General features: G+C 36.0%; 1 protein-coding gene across 1 annotated transcript; it reads left to right on the top strand.

The window, feature by feature from the left end:
- Window positions 1-842: 842 nt before the first annotated feature.
- Window positions 843-2,306, top strand: LOC149223628 (putative receptor protein kinase ZmPK1). Its single transcript, XM_089387956.1, has 2 exons — window positions 843-1,221; window positions 1,339-2,306. Exons 1-2 carry the CDS (start codon window positions 843-845, stop codon window positions 2,304-2,306), a joined length of 1,347 nt encoding a protein of 448 aa, XP_089244082.1.
- Window positions 2,307-13,329: the final 11,023 nt, after the last annotated feature.

The raw sequence follows: 13,329 nt of genomic DNA, 5'->3' as shown, positions 1-13,329 counted from the left end.
GATGTAGAGATAGAGGAGAATATTAATCATGTGATATGACATCTGAGAAACACTAGCGCGAGGTAGATCAAACATATGCAACCAATCAATCTCTATTGGAAAATTAAAACCATCATGGGAAAGGCCCTGGAAGTGAGGCGTGAGTTGAAATTCTACTTAGTAAAGATGCCTTCATGTTGTAACTCAGAGAACTAGACAATAACATATCTATTCTTGCTAAGAAATTTATATACATGGACTTCCTTGGTAGTGATAAAGAGGGAGGTGATCTTATAACAATTCTAGTGGACTCTCTTGTAACCTAATTAGTCAAGATGTTTATTTTGGATTTCCTGTATCTGAGTAGGCAAGCTAATCTAGTTAAGAACTCTATTTCTAAGTTAATTAAGTGATTTTCAAGTAAATCTAAGTACCATATATTATATGAATCTGTCTTAAAAGATGAACTGATAATTTAAACAAAAATTGTTTTCAGCTATAACATAAATTTTGTGAATGATATCCCAATAATTATAAAAATATTATATTTTATTGAGAGTAATATAAAATCATACCTAACTTACACCAAAAACAACAAAATTTATTTATACAAAATACTTCTTTATATAAATACTAAAAAAGCATTTCTTTAACAATATAATTTTGTTAAAAAAAATAAAAAAAGATAAAATAAATTTTCCAGTAAATCATTTTTATAGTTTTTTTTACCTATCATACTCTTTCAATCACTAACTCTGGACAGTGATGGAGAAGGCCCCAAGAGAAGATTAACTCTGGACATTGATGGAAACCTGAGGCTATACAGTTTGGTGGAAGATAAAGGTACATGGAGCATTGTTTGGATGGCGGTCCGTGATCAATGCATAGTTCATGGCTTCTGTGGAATGTACGGTCTGTGCATATACACTCGAAAGCCCAGTTGTACATGTCCCCCTGGTTTTCACATGAAAGATTCCACCAATTGGTTCCAAGGTTGCCAGCGGAATCAAGAACTGGATGGGCACAGAACAAAGCTTCTGTATTTTACACATACAAATTATCCTAACTTCGATCTATCCCAGCCTGCTGAGATTACACTGGAAGAGTGCAAACGTTTGTGCATGAATAATAGCCATTGTGAAGGCTTTGTCTACGTGATCGGTGGATACCGATCTCTCGGTCAGACGGGCCACATGTACATCAAAGTTTCCAGCAATGATTCTACTGTTTCTAATATTACCAGTGCGTCTTAGCCTTTGCCATTAAACTGTTCGCCTTCCACGGTAGAAGATATTTTGCTATTGCATTTGGTGTTGCAAAGCTGTTTTGTGTAATACTTGGTTGGTGGTATATGTCCAGAACATATAGAGATCCCCGGGGGATTCAAGAACTTCAGCGTTGTAGAATTGAAGAAAGTGACAGATAACTTCGAGTTAAGACTGGGAGAAGGAGGCTTTGGGTCGGTGTACGAAGGCGTGTTGACCGATGGTGAGGTGGTAGCAGTGAAGCGACTGGAAGGAGTATCCCAGGGTCATGATCAGTTCTGGGCGGAAGTGAGTATGATTGGGAGAGTCCATCACATGAACTTAGTTCATATGTTTGGCTTCTGTGCCGAAGGAAATCATAGGTTGACAGTTTACGAGTACGTTGAAAATGGGTCTCTAGCCAAGTATCTGACCCCAGAATGCCAAGAAGTTGGCAACGACAGAATTTTGGGTTGGAAAGAAAGATTTGGGATTGCAGTGGGCACAATGAAGGGGTTAGCCTACCTTCACGAAGAATGTTTGGAATGGATTCTGCACTGTGACATCAAGCCCCAAAACATACTTCTGGACATGAATTTTTGTCCCAAGGTTGCGGACTTTGGGTTGGCGGAGCTGGTAGATAGAGATCTTTCATTCTCCTTCTCCACAATTAGAGGCACACGGGGTTACTTAGCACCGGAGTGGACAATGAATCTGCCAATCACGTCCAAGGTGGATGTTTATAGCTTTGGGATTGTTTTGTTAGAGATAGTGACCAGAAGAAGCTCGTTATCCAGTTCAACAGGACATTTGGTTCAGTGGGTCTCTGCAATGTTGAGGGAAGGGAGAAAGATTGAGGAAGTGGTGGATCCAAGGTTGCATAGAGATTTTAATTCGGTAGAGGTGAAGAGAATCCTGAAAACAACACTGCTCTGCATCAAGCAAGACAAGGATGTGAGACCAACCATGAGTCAGGCCGTCGAAATTCTTTCTCAACATGATTCCTTTACATCATCAGATTCTATTTTGTCGAACGACTCAGCCAATTCATTTCCAACTCTCTTCCTCTTCGTTCACAGTTGAGAGTCAGCAACATGCGGCAGAATCATAACGAGTATAATTTTAGGGTTAGGATTTACTATTTGTAAGAGCAGAAGTAAGATATGTGGTTAGGGTTAAGTATTCCCAATAGTTTGTAGGCCAGGGATGTGTAAGATTTTTTCAAGATATTTAAATTTTAAGATAGAGTTTTACTTTTACTATTCATATATAATATATATTATTACAGATATTATTATTATATTATATTTTTTCCATCAAACTATTTATATATATATTATTGTTGTTCACTCATGTCATAACAAGATAAATCTATTGTTGAATTAATTTTATCTATAATAATAAGGTTAATGAATGGGTGTGTGCAGTATTAAATATGTGGTTAACATGTCATGAAAAATATTGTATCACATGCTAAGCCTGTTGTTAAATATAAGCTTAGAGACTGCAATGTATGCAATATTGAACGCTCTGTAAGTCCATTCATGCTCTGTAAGTTCCCATGAACGCTTGTTAGTTTACAACATGCATGGTTTAGTTTCCAATGGCAGCAGAGTCAAACAAGTTAACGATATGCTGACACAAAATATGGAACTTTCCTACCAAAATTCTTTGAGCGACTCCGTGGTAATCCTTAGGCCGAACTAAAGGATAATGGAATTCTTTACATGAGATTTTTAATTTTGATAAGAGATTCATCACCTTTGCAATTTTCCCTTTTTAATAGTTTTAAATGATAATTAATATTTAGATATTATTTATATTATTTTAAATTCATTAATGAATAGTAAATAATATATATAAAATATATAAGTTGTTTTTAAAAATAAATTATTGTAAATATTTATTTAAAATTATTGAATTGTGTATTTTGAAAAAAAATGTGAATTTCTTCATTGAGAGGTATATTTTCAATTATGATGATTTGTGTTGAACAATTTTGATGTTGTAGATATGTGAACTAAATTTTATTTTTTTGTATGTTTTAGTTGTAAGTGATTTCACTTTTATTAGCATTGGTATTATCTTTTTTATGTTATTATAATTGATTAATTAGTTGGTTTTGACATAGAACTATATAGAACCTTTATTTGGTATTAGAGCATGTTAATTTTTTTTCGGATAATCATGTCAATTTTTTGTTAAAATTGGAGAGTAGACATCATTTTCAACCAAAATTGTATTGAGCACTCTAACTTAAACAAATAATGTTGCACATATAAATACACAACTCTTGTTTCAAGATGAACAAATTATCTTGGACACATAATCTCAAGGAATATCTCAACCACATACCAATTTAGGAAGCTAGCTAGTTGGAGAATATATCTCTTAAACCAATTAGATCTTACACCCTTAGAAAATACGAACAAACTCTCTACATAGAGATGAACTCTACCTAATAATAACCAATAATCCTAACAATCAAATATGATCACACACGTTAAACAAGTAGGAGGTACATACTCCAACAATTCTAACCCCTTGCTCATTCTAGAATTTAATGGAAGTGATTATCAGTAATAGGTTATGAGGAGCCAACCGATTGGAACACTTTTACAATCAATGATAGAGCCACTAAGATGGAGGTAAAAAAGAAGAATGTTGAAGATTTATTTCACATTCATATAGTTCTATATAAGAGCTTATTTCTAAGAATTGCAAGTGTAGAGACAACTTAGGGTGCTCACTCTACAAGAAGCTTACCAGGGCAGTGATCAAGACAAAGTTATCAAACTATGGACACTAAAAATAGATTTTGAGAATCTAAATATGCAAGAAGTTGAAAATGTGATGACTATTGTGTGTGTGTAAAAGATGTATTCAATAAAATGGCTACTTTTGGAGAAAATGTAAACAAAGAGGTTGTGATTTAAAAGGTGTTGAGGTCTCTAACACTAAGGTGGAACCACATTTCCATAATCATTGAAGAAAGCAAGGATTTGCCTACCCTTTAGTTTGATTTCCTAGTTGGATCTCCTATGTCTCATGAAGAAAGATTGAGAGATTCATTTAGAAAAAGTGATAAGAAAGCTTTCTCCTCCAAATTGCAATTTACAAAGAATGAATATGCCAACACTAGCACCAAAATAAACCAAACCCAAGGTAGAAGTCAAAATCAAAAGTATTCAAGAGGATGTAGAGGAAGAGGTGGTTCAGAGGTAGAGGTAGAGGCCGATTTGATAGAAGAAATAGCTTGTGTTATCATTGTAATAGATATCGGAACTTTGAAAGGCATTGTGGATTCAAAGAATGTAATAATAAAAGGGTGTTAATTATGCTCAAGAGGGTGATGAGACCTCTCCAAACTATTTATTTGTATCTTATGACAAAGTTGAAAATGGTACTAAAGATGTATGATATTTAAATTAGAGGTGTTCTAAACACATATCAAGAAATAAGGATTTTCATTCTACAACGGATGAAAGTTTCAAATCCAAAATCAAGCTTGGTGATGACAAAACATTTGAGGTTGCTGCAAAAGGAGTTATGGGAATCCATATTAAAGAAGGTATAGAAAGTATTAAAGATATTTATTACACTCCACAATTAAAGCATAATTAATTGGTTGCACATGAATGTCAAATGAAGGTGGTAGGCTTCTAAGAATTTTCTCAACCACCTTTTGATCTGTGACACTCTCCTCATGAGTGCTAACCTTATTTACTACCTCCATGACCTGAGTAATAAACTGATCTACTGATTCAACAAATTTCTTTTGTAGATTTTCAAACTCGTTCCTCATGCCTTGATATAACTTTTCCAAAATCTCCTAACCTTGATGGACACTAGTTGCTACGAAAATCTTAAGAAATATGGAGTCTTCAACTCAATTTCGCAAATTCCATAGTGCTCTTGAATCCTTTCTTTTTCTCTCTACTAGTGCATCTCTTTGGGCTCTTGCCATTACCACTAAATATCTAGTTCTTCATATTTGTTGACTACTGCTTTCAAGTAGTCCAAATTCTTCAAAAAAATATTTATCTTTATTTCCTATAGTGGATAGTTGGTACTATTCAATATGGAACCTTTGTGAGTTCTAATTATTGGTGGAAGCCATGATTGACTTCTGTAATATCTCTTCCTTACTATAAATTGGAAACTTTCACATTGATTTTGAAACCCTTATAAAAGTCTCATTGCTTCACTTCTTGAAAGGAGAAAAAAAAATACTTAAAACACCCAATTATAATAACAAAATAACTTTTCACCAATTTTTTAATTTATTTTGCAATAACCATTTTTCGCTTTTTTTTTTTAAATACCCTCCACTCTCTCCCCCCCCCCCCCCCCACCCACACACACACACACACACATACACACACACACACACACACACACACACATATATATATATGACCCTTTTTTTAAATATGAAAAATAAATAGCTAAATTAATAAACCACTTTTATCTAGCGATTGTTTTTTTTTTTTTTTTTGAAAAAGTATTTGTAAACCAACACCTTGAAACTTGAAACAATTGACATTTTGTTATTAATCGAAAGGATTCATGCGTATTTTTCTTCCCTAAAAAATATTCGTCCTTCTCAAACTTGTAGTTGATCTCCTCCATGCCTCGACAAATTATGAAGTTCAGAGCAATTTTTTTCTTCCTTTGGGGCATAGCTTGCTTTTCTAGCCATTAAATAGATTTTACAATGCATGGAGAAATTTTTAGAGTTATCTAGTAACACTATGAGATTCTAGAGATGTTTAGAATTAACAAGCTTTAAATATATTAGTTATGTAAAAATGACTTGACTTAACATGCAACTGATTGTTCCACTTTAAACATCATGCAATTAATTGCTCACTCTAGTTAACAAAGGAGATTACTATACTTTAACAGTTTACTTAATAGATCTTTTGGCTTTTTTTTGGAATCTCGTGATATTTATAATTAAATGAGTAGTTTAATATATATATAGTTTACTTAATAGATCTTTTGGCACTTTTTTTCGGAATCTCGTGATATTTATAATTAAATGAGTAGTATATATATATATATATATATATATATATATATATATATATATATATATATATATATATATATATATATATATATATATATATATTATATATATATATATATATTTCTTTTTTCATAATATGGTGATAGAATTTTGATTGAGATTGTGATTTCTTGATATTTAAAATATTCTTTTGAATGCATAAATGGATTGAGGGCCCTAAACAATTTCTAAGGGACTTAGACAAATTACACAAATAAACCTGTAATAGTTAGACTACATTGTGTTGGAAATAATACTGAGAGGGGGGGAGGGGTGAATCAGTATTATCAGATCAATAAAACTTTTTCATTTCCATACTTAGATACATATACGCTACTTCATTCAAGGGAAACCGCATGTATACGCAACTGTGTCTAAAGCAACTAGCGTATATCCAAAATACTTATGATTCAGTTAATCCATTAAATGTTGATTTTTAGTTAGTGTATTAGAACTTCATTAACCATATGAACAGTAAGCAGGTGCAGTAAAACAGAACAAATCATCACACACAAGAAGCACACATGAACACCATGATATAAGGTGGAAACCCAATGTGGGTGAAAACCACCTGCTGCAAGTCGTCTCTATCTTCTTTCAATAAGATACTTCATTTTACAATATTTTGTACTGGAGCAGTCCTTTACCAGTACGCAGGCTTCTACCTGCAGAGGGCTACAACCCTCTCCCGTTTTCCTGACTCTCCTGGATGGGAGCTACAACCCCCTTAGCTCTTGTACTAGCTAAGATACTAGTACGTAGGCGCCGGCCTATAATCTTCTCTCCTCCAGGTACCACGTTTCATACATTTTCAGATTGGATACTCCTGAAGCACAACACTATAATCTGAAGGCCACGTTTCATAATTCTCATACTAGACCCATAAATATCATTGAAGCACAAAACAATCAATACTAGCATCATCAATCTCTGAATCACTGAAACACTGAAACCCTGTCAACAACATAGTCACCAAAACACAGAGCAGACAATAAAACTCTGCAATAATAATCAGACCCAACTGCAACTTCAAACATCAAACTTTAAAATGTATACGCTACTACGATGAATCAAACCCGTGTACATACGCGCTTTTTCCAAGGCCAACCCGCGTACAGATCTAAAAATATTTCTTATAACTTTGCAGTTGTACCAGACATCAGTCATATTCATAACATTTATAGAACATTACATGCGTCAGTATGCAGATCTAGAATAAGCATAATCAACCATATAAGGATAGTCCATTTCAAACCATTTGATCCCGATCTTCTCCTTAGATCTTGTTCTCCATCAACTGGTGAGATCCCTCCTTAGCTCAGATCAAGCAATGCATCATCAACCCATAACCTACATACTGGATCTCATCCTTCACCAGATATTCAAGACTTTTCGGATGTCCTTGCCTAATGACCTTCATCTCCTTTTATAGTCTTAGCCCTTTCTCAATACCATGGTCCAAAACCATAACAAAACAATACTAGGGACCCAATACCTGGGTTAAAAAACTTCGGACGCAATACCAAGGAACAAAACCATAGGTCTAAATACCACGGACCCAAAAATAAGCTTTCCCACATGTACACGCTTTTCCGTGCATGAAAGTGCATGCATATGCATACGCGACTTTTGATCGCCAATCCCGCGTGTATACGCGTCTTTGTATTAGTGAAGCTGCGTGTATAACCTACGTGTATACCCTACTTGGTATATAGCGAACCTGCGTATATACGCGACTTGGTACATAGTGAACCTGCGTATAACCTGTGTGTATACCCTACTTGGTATATAGTGAACCTGCGTATATACTCTAACCTGCATATATACTCTTCTTTCTTCATTCTTTGTAGTATGATCATCAAATCTTTGCTACTGATCTGCTGCACTATGATCTACCATCTGTGTGAGTTGCCATCAAGGACAACACTTGTCTCATAATGCCAACAATCTCCCCCTTTGGACTTGATGGCAAAGCTAACTTGTCATACTGAGAACTGTCATCTGATTCCTTTGAGCTATCCTGCATCCCATGCATTCAGTCACATCTGATATCTCTTCTGAAGATTCATCTAGTTATAAATAAGTGAGATGTTATTCTATGAGCGGGTTGCCATCAAGTACAACACATGCATCATAATTCCAACAATCTCCCCCTTTGGACTTGATGGCAACAGCACCAAATCACTCTCCCCCTTTGACATCAAGGGCAAAGGGTAGACCAAGATATTCTCTTTCCTTGATAATCATTCCGCTGTCCATACTCCCCCTGAGTACCTGCTGAAATCTATGAATGAGCTCCCCCTTTGTATATGCCAAGGTGTACCAATTTGTCCATGCTCCCCTTGAGTACATGCTGAAGTCTCTGCTTTGCTGAAGTGTGTTGTGCATGCTCCCCTTGACTATAAGCAAGGTCTGCAAAAAGATGTCTTACAAGAAGAACATGTCTCTATCATAAATGACCTTCCTATCACCAAGGACTCATACATGCATCCATTTCCCAACCAAGTGGGGATATATCAAAAGTTTACACATGATAAAACAAGAACATTACATCTTCATCCCAGGCATAGTGGGGAAACCAATATAGGATGTTACATGACATTGACACCACAAAAGAGATACATGACATAGAGACGAAATATCTAGAGCAAGACTTATGAAAGTCATCAATAACTGATAGTAGCAACATCTGTCAAACACTTTTCAGATCAGCAACCATGATCTCCTTCTGTTCTCTCTCTGCCTTTGTTCTACCCAAAACAGCTTGTGTACACGAACCAAGAGCTTCTAAGGTAATGACAACAATGCATTATTAGAAGTCAATCTGCTCCCCCTGAACCTGTGCTAGATGGTCTCTGTCAGACCCATATCAGAATCTTCTCACCCAGAGTCTGGCCCACTGATTTTATTCAAACCAACATATACGCGACTGTATCCACAGAAACTTGCGTATATACGCGGATACTCCTTATGAAACTCGCGTACATCCAATTCCAGATCAGCAACCTGTAAATGTCCTATGACAGGGTATGTCTGCATATAGATATCAACTCATCATCATAAAATCATTCACATTATATCATATGTGTAAAACACCATAGCCATCAAGATCATCCATGTATCATCACTTGGGAATATCTGCATCAATCAACATATGTAAGTATCAACCTATCATCATATAGGTAGAACTCATCATCATCATGTCTCCAACAATGCAACTTTGAGTAATCATGCATGTATCCAGCACTATGTATCTTGAGCTCAAGATCATTTGTCAAGACTTCTTCTCATCCAAGAACTATAGGAATCCTGCATTATAACTGTAGCATATGAGTGACTCATCATCAAGTAATGAAGTCAAGCTTTGTACTTCTCCTTATCCTTATGAAGATCACCATGTAAGCATCATATATGCACCATCTAAGAATCAATCCACAAATATGATCTGAACATCAACCATGTAACCACAAGAATCATATCATGGACAACTCATAACCACATCATAGCAAGATATATCATTTAGCCATATAGGCATCATCACCAAGGACTATTAACCATAATGCCAATAATGAATTATTAAAGGCATATTCTCCCCCTCAACCTGTGACATCTGTTAGATCTGATCATGCATATATCAGCAATAAGCATCAAGACATCATCATCATCAAGTTAGGATCAAAACACTTCTAAACATCTTACAAGTATCAAAAACATTTCCACACATCCTCAGCAGACTATGACTATTAACCAATAGAGAAAATAATGGACTGAATCATATTAGATCCTTTTTCTAAGCCTGTCCCCATTGCTTTTCCTCAGACTGACATATACACGACTTTGCAGTGTCTAACTCGTGTATATACGTGACTTCCCTTTATGAAACTTGCGTATGAGATTCAGGACACTGAAGTTTTATACTTTCAGCTCCCTCTGAGTCTGTTATGTCTGTGCTGTGCTGTATCTGAGTACATTGTGCTGTGCCACATCTTTCTGACTGTACTTCCTTCTTCTTCCATATCTTCAAGTGTGATGATGTTTTCTCCTTTTGGTGTGATGTCCATACTTTGTTCCTGCATTCCTTTGCTATATGTCCAAGCTTGTTACATGCATAACATCTCACATGTTTCATATTCCTCTTGTAACAATCAGCAACTTTGTGACCAAACATATTGCAAGAAAAACAATATCCATTGAAGTACCTGGAATGTGATGATCTTTCTGTGTGATGATCTTGAACCATCCTTCTTCTGCATCTAGCTGCAACATGTCCAAGATTATGACATTCATAACATTCAATATTATTCATCTGAGTAAATGGCCGACCATAGTTAGGAGTAAGATATTTTCTTTGAAGAATCTCTTTCCTTGATTGTTGATGAGGTTGACCTCTCATCTCCTTCTTGATCATTTTGGATTTCTCTTTAGAGTTCCTTGCCTCACCTTGTGAACTAGATTCACCTTCAATAGATTCATGAAAACCAAGACCAGTCTTGATAGTAGGAGACCTTTGACTACTAAGAATATCATCCAAGTCTTTAGTACTATCTTGAAATTGTAACAGTTTATCCTTTTCTTCTAATTTACCTTTCAAGATATTTGCCTCAACTTGAAGTTGTTCTTCCTTTTCTAGACATTGCTTCTTCATGTCTTCTTCAACTTTCCTTCCTTCTTCCAACTGATGCCTCAGTTTGAGAATCTCCTTTTCTTGTTCTTCATTTAGATCTTGCTGCATTTGACGAATTCTGAAGGCACATTCCAGCTAAGATTTTAAGCTGATAACTTCGTTTTCCTATTTTTCAATAGCTTGGAGTAGATCCTTATTCTTCTTCTTTGATTCTTCAAGATCTTCCTTTAGCGAGCGGATCGTGGCTTCAAGACTTTCATAATAACTGGATCTATCTCTAAGTTTCTTGATGATTGTGTCTCTCTCATTGACTTCATTTCTTAATGATGTCACTTCATCCTGCAACTTTTGATATTTTTCCTTGAATAGCTTCCTTACCTTGTTACCTTCCTCACGTTGAGCCTTTAGTCTGGTAACAACTTCTTTGATGGCACCATCCTTTATGTTCCGTAGATCTTCTTGATCTCTGATTTTGTCAGTCAAGCTTTTAAATTCTTCCTCTATTTGATATCTTTCTTGCTCACCCATAAGGGAACATTCAGTTGTTTCGCTATCACTTTCATCTTTTCCAAATGGATAGATAGTTGGAACATCAGAGGATAGAAAATTCATACCTGATAGTTCATCTTCATTCTGAAATGATTATGAATCTGAAGAGCTTCTTACACCTAATCCCCAATCGATTCTCCCACTGTCATATTTCTTCTGAGATGTCTTCTTCCGCTTATGTGCTTTCTTCTTAAGCTTCTTTCCATTGTTCCACGGATCTCCTTTAAGCGATCAAGCCTCTACCAAAGGACCTGGCTCTGATACCAATTGTTGGAAATAATACTGAGGGGGGGGGGGGGGGGGGGGGGGGGTGAATCAGTATTATCAGATCAATAAAACTTTTTCATTTCCATACTTAGATACATATACGCTACTTCATTCAAGGGAAACCGCGTGTATACACAACTGTGTCTAAACCAACTAGTGTATATCCAAAATACATGATTCAGTTAATCCATTAAATGTTGATCTTTAGTTAGTGTATTAGAACTTCATTAACCATATGAACAGTAAGCAAGTGCAGTAAAACAAAACAGATCATCACACACAAGAAGCACACATTAACACCATGATATAAGGTGGAAACCCAATGTGGGTGAAAACCACCTACTGCAAGTAGTCTCTATCTTCTTTCAATAAGATACTTCATCTTACAATATTTTGTACTGGTGCAATCCTTTACCAGTACGCAGGATTCTACATGCAGAGGGCTACAACCCTCTCTCATTTTTCTGACTCTCCTGGATGGGAGCTACAACCCCCTTAGCTATTGTACTAGCTAAGATACTAGTACGTAGGTGCCGGCCTACAATATTCTCTCCTCTAGGTACCATGTTTCATACATTTTTAGACTGGATACTCCTAAAGCACAACACTATAATCTGAAGGCCACGTTTCATCAAATTTTCATACTGGACCCATAAATATCATTGAAGAACAAAACAATCAATACTAGCATCATCAATCTCTGAATCACTGAAACACTGAAACCCTGTCAACAACACAGTCACTAGAACACATAGTAGACAACAGAACTCTGCAATAATAATCAGACCCAACTGCAACTTCAAACATCAAACTTCAAAATGTATACGCTACTACGATGAATCAAACCTGCGTACATACACGCTTTTTCCAAGGCCAACCCGCGTACAGATCTAAAAATATTTCTTATAACTTTGCAGCTGTACCAGACATCAGTCATATTCATAACATTTATAGAACATTACATGCGTCAGTATGCAGATCTAGAATAAGCATAATCAACCATATAAGGATAGTCCATTTCAAGCCATTTGATCCTGATCTTCTCCTTAGATCTTGTTCTCCATCAACCGGTGAGATCCCTCCTTAGCTCAGATCAAGCAATGCATCATCAACCCATAACCTACATACTTGATCTCATCCTTCACCAGATATTCAAGACTTTTCGGATGCCCTTGCCTAATTATCTTCATCTCCTTTTATAGTCTTAGCCCTTTCTCAATACCATGGTCCAAAACCATAACAAAACAATACTAGGGACCCAATACCTGGGTTCAACAACTTCGGACGCAATACCAAGGACCAAAACCATAGGTCTAAATACCATGGACCCAAAAATAAGCTTTCCCATATGTACGCGCTTTTCCGTGCATGAAAGTGCGTGCATACGCATACGCGACATTTGATCGGCAATCCCGCGTGCATACGCGTCTTTGTATTAGTGAAGCTACGTGTATAACCTGCATGTATATCCTACTTGGTATATAGCGAACCTGCGTATATATGCGACTTGGTACATAGTGAACCTGCGTATAACCTGTGTGTATACCCTACTTGGTATATAGTGAACCTGCATATATACTCTGACCTGCATA

The sequence above is a fragment of the Pinus tabuliformis genome, chromosome Q, assembly GCF_031772625.1.
Source record: "Pinus tabuliformis cultivar Carrire ecotype Pingquan chromosome Q, CPIR1, whole genome shotgun sequence".
Lineage (NCBI taxonomy): Eukaryota > Viridiplantae > Streptophyta > Pinopsida > Pinales > Pinaceae > Pinus > Pinus tabuliformis.
This window is presented reverse-complemented; position numbering and strand designations above follow the sequence as displayed.

What these genes read in the sequence shown, in the direction of transcription:
- LOC149223628 (XM_089387956.1), top strand. Translation starts at nt 843, where the DNA reads ATGGCGGTCCGTGATCAATGCATAGTTCATGGCTTCTGTGGAATGTAC. An exon ending in TACTGTTTCTAATATTACCA is followed by an intron (nt 1,222 to 1,338) that starts GTGCGTCTTAGC and finishes GTATATGTCCAG; the next exon opens with AACATATAGAGATCCCCGGG.